This window comes from Triticum dicoccoides, unplaced genomic scaffold, assembly GCF_002162155.2.
Source record: "Triticum dicoccoides isolate Atlit2015 ecotype Zavitan unplaced genomic scaffold, WEW_v2.0 scaffold115573, whole genome shotgun sequence".
In the NCBI taxonomy this organism is placed as follows: domain Eukaryota; kingdom Viridiplantae; phylum Streptophyta; class Magnoliopsida; order Poales; family Poaceae; genus Triticum; species Triticum dicoccoides.
Genome location: NW_021180253.1, coordinates 1 through 2,333, shown reverse-complemented (window position 1 = coordinate 2,333; position 2,333 = coordinate 1). Strand labels below are relative to the sequence as shown.

Below are 2,333 nucleotides of genomic sequence, written 5' to 3'. Positions count from 1 at the left end.
GTGCCGGGCATCCATCCTCCAGATGGAACCCCACGACTCCTTCATGGGGACCCAATCCCCAGTTGGAGCCATCTCACCACCGTTGCCAGCGTCCGGCCGTGACTCCATGATTTCTAGCAGTTTCACATCGCCGTCGCCATTCTCGTATTCCACCAGGACTGCCATGTAGAACGGGTTCGACCCCTTCTCCACGTGGAACATCACCGCCAGCCCCGGGTACTGGCACGGCACCCTGCAGAGCCACACCACTCACCAGTGTCAGTGTGTGTGTCGTCTCCCAAACACAAAACATCATTTTGGTAAGATAAGATGATGGTCATGATGGTGCCTGGCAGAACACGTAGGTGGGTGAGGTACCTTCGGAACTGCATGTCAATGATGCCCGCATTGCGAAGCTCGTCGTTGCGGCCGTCCTTGGCCATGGCTCCAAAGACTGTGCCGCTGAGGTCGAAGTGGTAAGGAGAGACTGGATAGTAGTTCATGTCCGTGATGATCACCGTCTCCGGCACACCGGAGCATGCAGGATGATCTGACTTTAAGCACCTTATCTGCATTTACGTTGCACACGATCGACCACCATGCATGATCATACAACGTTACAGGCTGCACATACACATCCACAAAGAAAAAAACTATGCAGAGTATCTCTGCATGCATGCACGCATGCTGCATGTGACAATAATGTAGTGGTATGCATCCAGTGTGTAGTGCAACCTCCGTCCTGGTTTATTGGTCCCTTTCGTATTTTGTGCTCAATTTTGACCTTAGATTTAATTAAGAAAATGTTAATGCATGTAATCAAAAATAATATCACCAGAATATATGTTAAAATATAAATCCAACGATATAATGTTTGGTGACATGCATTATTATTATTTTAGTTCAATCTATGGTCAAAGTTTGACACAAGATACTAAGGGGACCAATAAATTAAACCAGGACCGAGGTAGTAGTGATAACGTACGGCGGCCGGGACGTACCTGGTAGCACGAGCCGCAGCCCTTGCCATCCTTGAAGAGCGGCTCGTTGCCGCAGGAGGTCATGGCGGAGAAGGGCGGCAAGTTGACGTTCTTGAATCCGCACGCGCCACCATTGTCGTCGGGCCCAGCACCATGGCGTGCGCCGTACCATGTCGCCTTGGCGTCGAGCCAGCTGGAATTGGCCGCAGGAGGAGTGGCCCTGTAGGGCGGTTGCTTGACGGCCGGGGAAGGAGGAGGCGCGTGGTTCTTGGCGCAGCAGCCATGGGCATGGGCAACGAGGATGCAGAGGAGCAGAGTAGCCTCGACGGCAACAAGGGAGGATGCCATTGCTCCCTCTTGTGCTGGATGGCGTTCGGCCTTGCATATTTATAGCGCGGGGCTGCCGGGCGGAAACTGGCAGGGCGCGCACGCAGAGACCAATATTAATTATATACTCTATTTGCCTTATATATATATACATATATATATATATATATATATATATATATATATATATATATATGGTAGTCCTATTAATTTTTTAATTATCTGCTATAGAAAAAATAGGTATGTGCAATGCAACATTAAATAAGAATATATGAAAATTTACTCCATGGTTGTGAATTAGAAGTACAGGGAAGGATCAATGAACATTGAGAATACAATGATAGTGACAATGATGATCGATGCATCTATTTTGCATCAAAATTTCATAAGATAAAATGCTTACTTATCATGTATATTCAACCATCAATGTACTATTTTATTTCAATTTTCTCTGCTATTGCATGGTTGCAACGGGAGGGGACCAAAGCGCAGTTGAAGCCGAAAAATGGAAGTACCATCCAGAAAGACACATTTTTGGAGCGAGAAAAAACTTAAGCAGAAATACATGCATGTAGGTTTTTTGAATGTAAAAGTGCACAAAAGCCATAAGGTGGGGGCATGGCGTAACCTGTGGGGCCTACGGTGCCCACATGACGTGTGTGATGGTAAACTCATTTCATATGGTTGCAAGTCCAACCTTGTGCTATCTTGCGCAATGGTGCATCGCTCCCATGGTTGCAATTCCAACCGTGTGGCTGTCATGATGCATCGCTCCCTACGTAGTGACTGATTCTGGCTTGCTGGTCACCTCCACATATGCTCCTAGACTTGGCATCAATTGTCTTGCATATCCGGCATCGGTTGAGTAGGTAGGTGGTTGTGGTAAGTGCTTCAGCCCAATTGGAACGAGGGCATGTGTCCTGCAAAAACTGGGTGGACGTGACATCATGATGTATGAGAAGGGCACGTTAACATTTAATTTTGTTTTGTGCGGACGTATAGGGGCAGAATAGGTGAGGTTGGTTGCCGTGGCGGGATAACAAACCG

At 47.4% G+C, this 2,333-nt stretch overlaps 1 protein-coding gene across 1 annotated transcript; it reads right to left on the bottom strand.

Moving 5' to 3' along the window:
* Nucleotides 1–3: 3 nt before the first annotated feature.
* Nucleotides 4–1,307, bottom strand: LOC119343097 (expansin-B7-like; the record flags this gene model as incomplete). The annotated part of the gene is made up of 3 exons (XM_037614274.1): nucleotides 981–1,307; nucleotides 358–548; nucleotides 4–232 (listed from the first exon to the last, which is right to left on the bottom strand). Coding segments are annotated over exons 1-3 (747 nt in total), but the record flags the coding sequence as incomplete, so codon positions are not given.
* Between the last annotated feature and the right edge of the window lie 1,026 nt (nucleotides 1,308–2,333).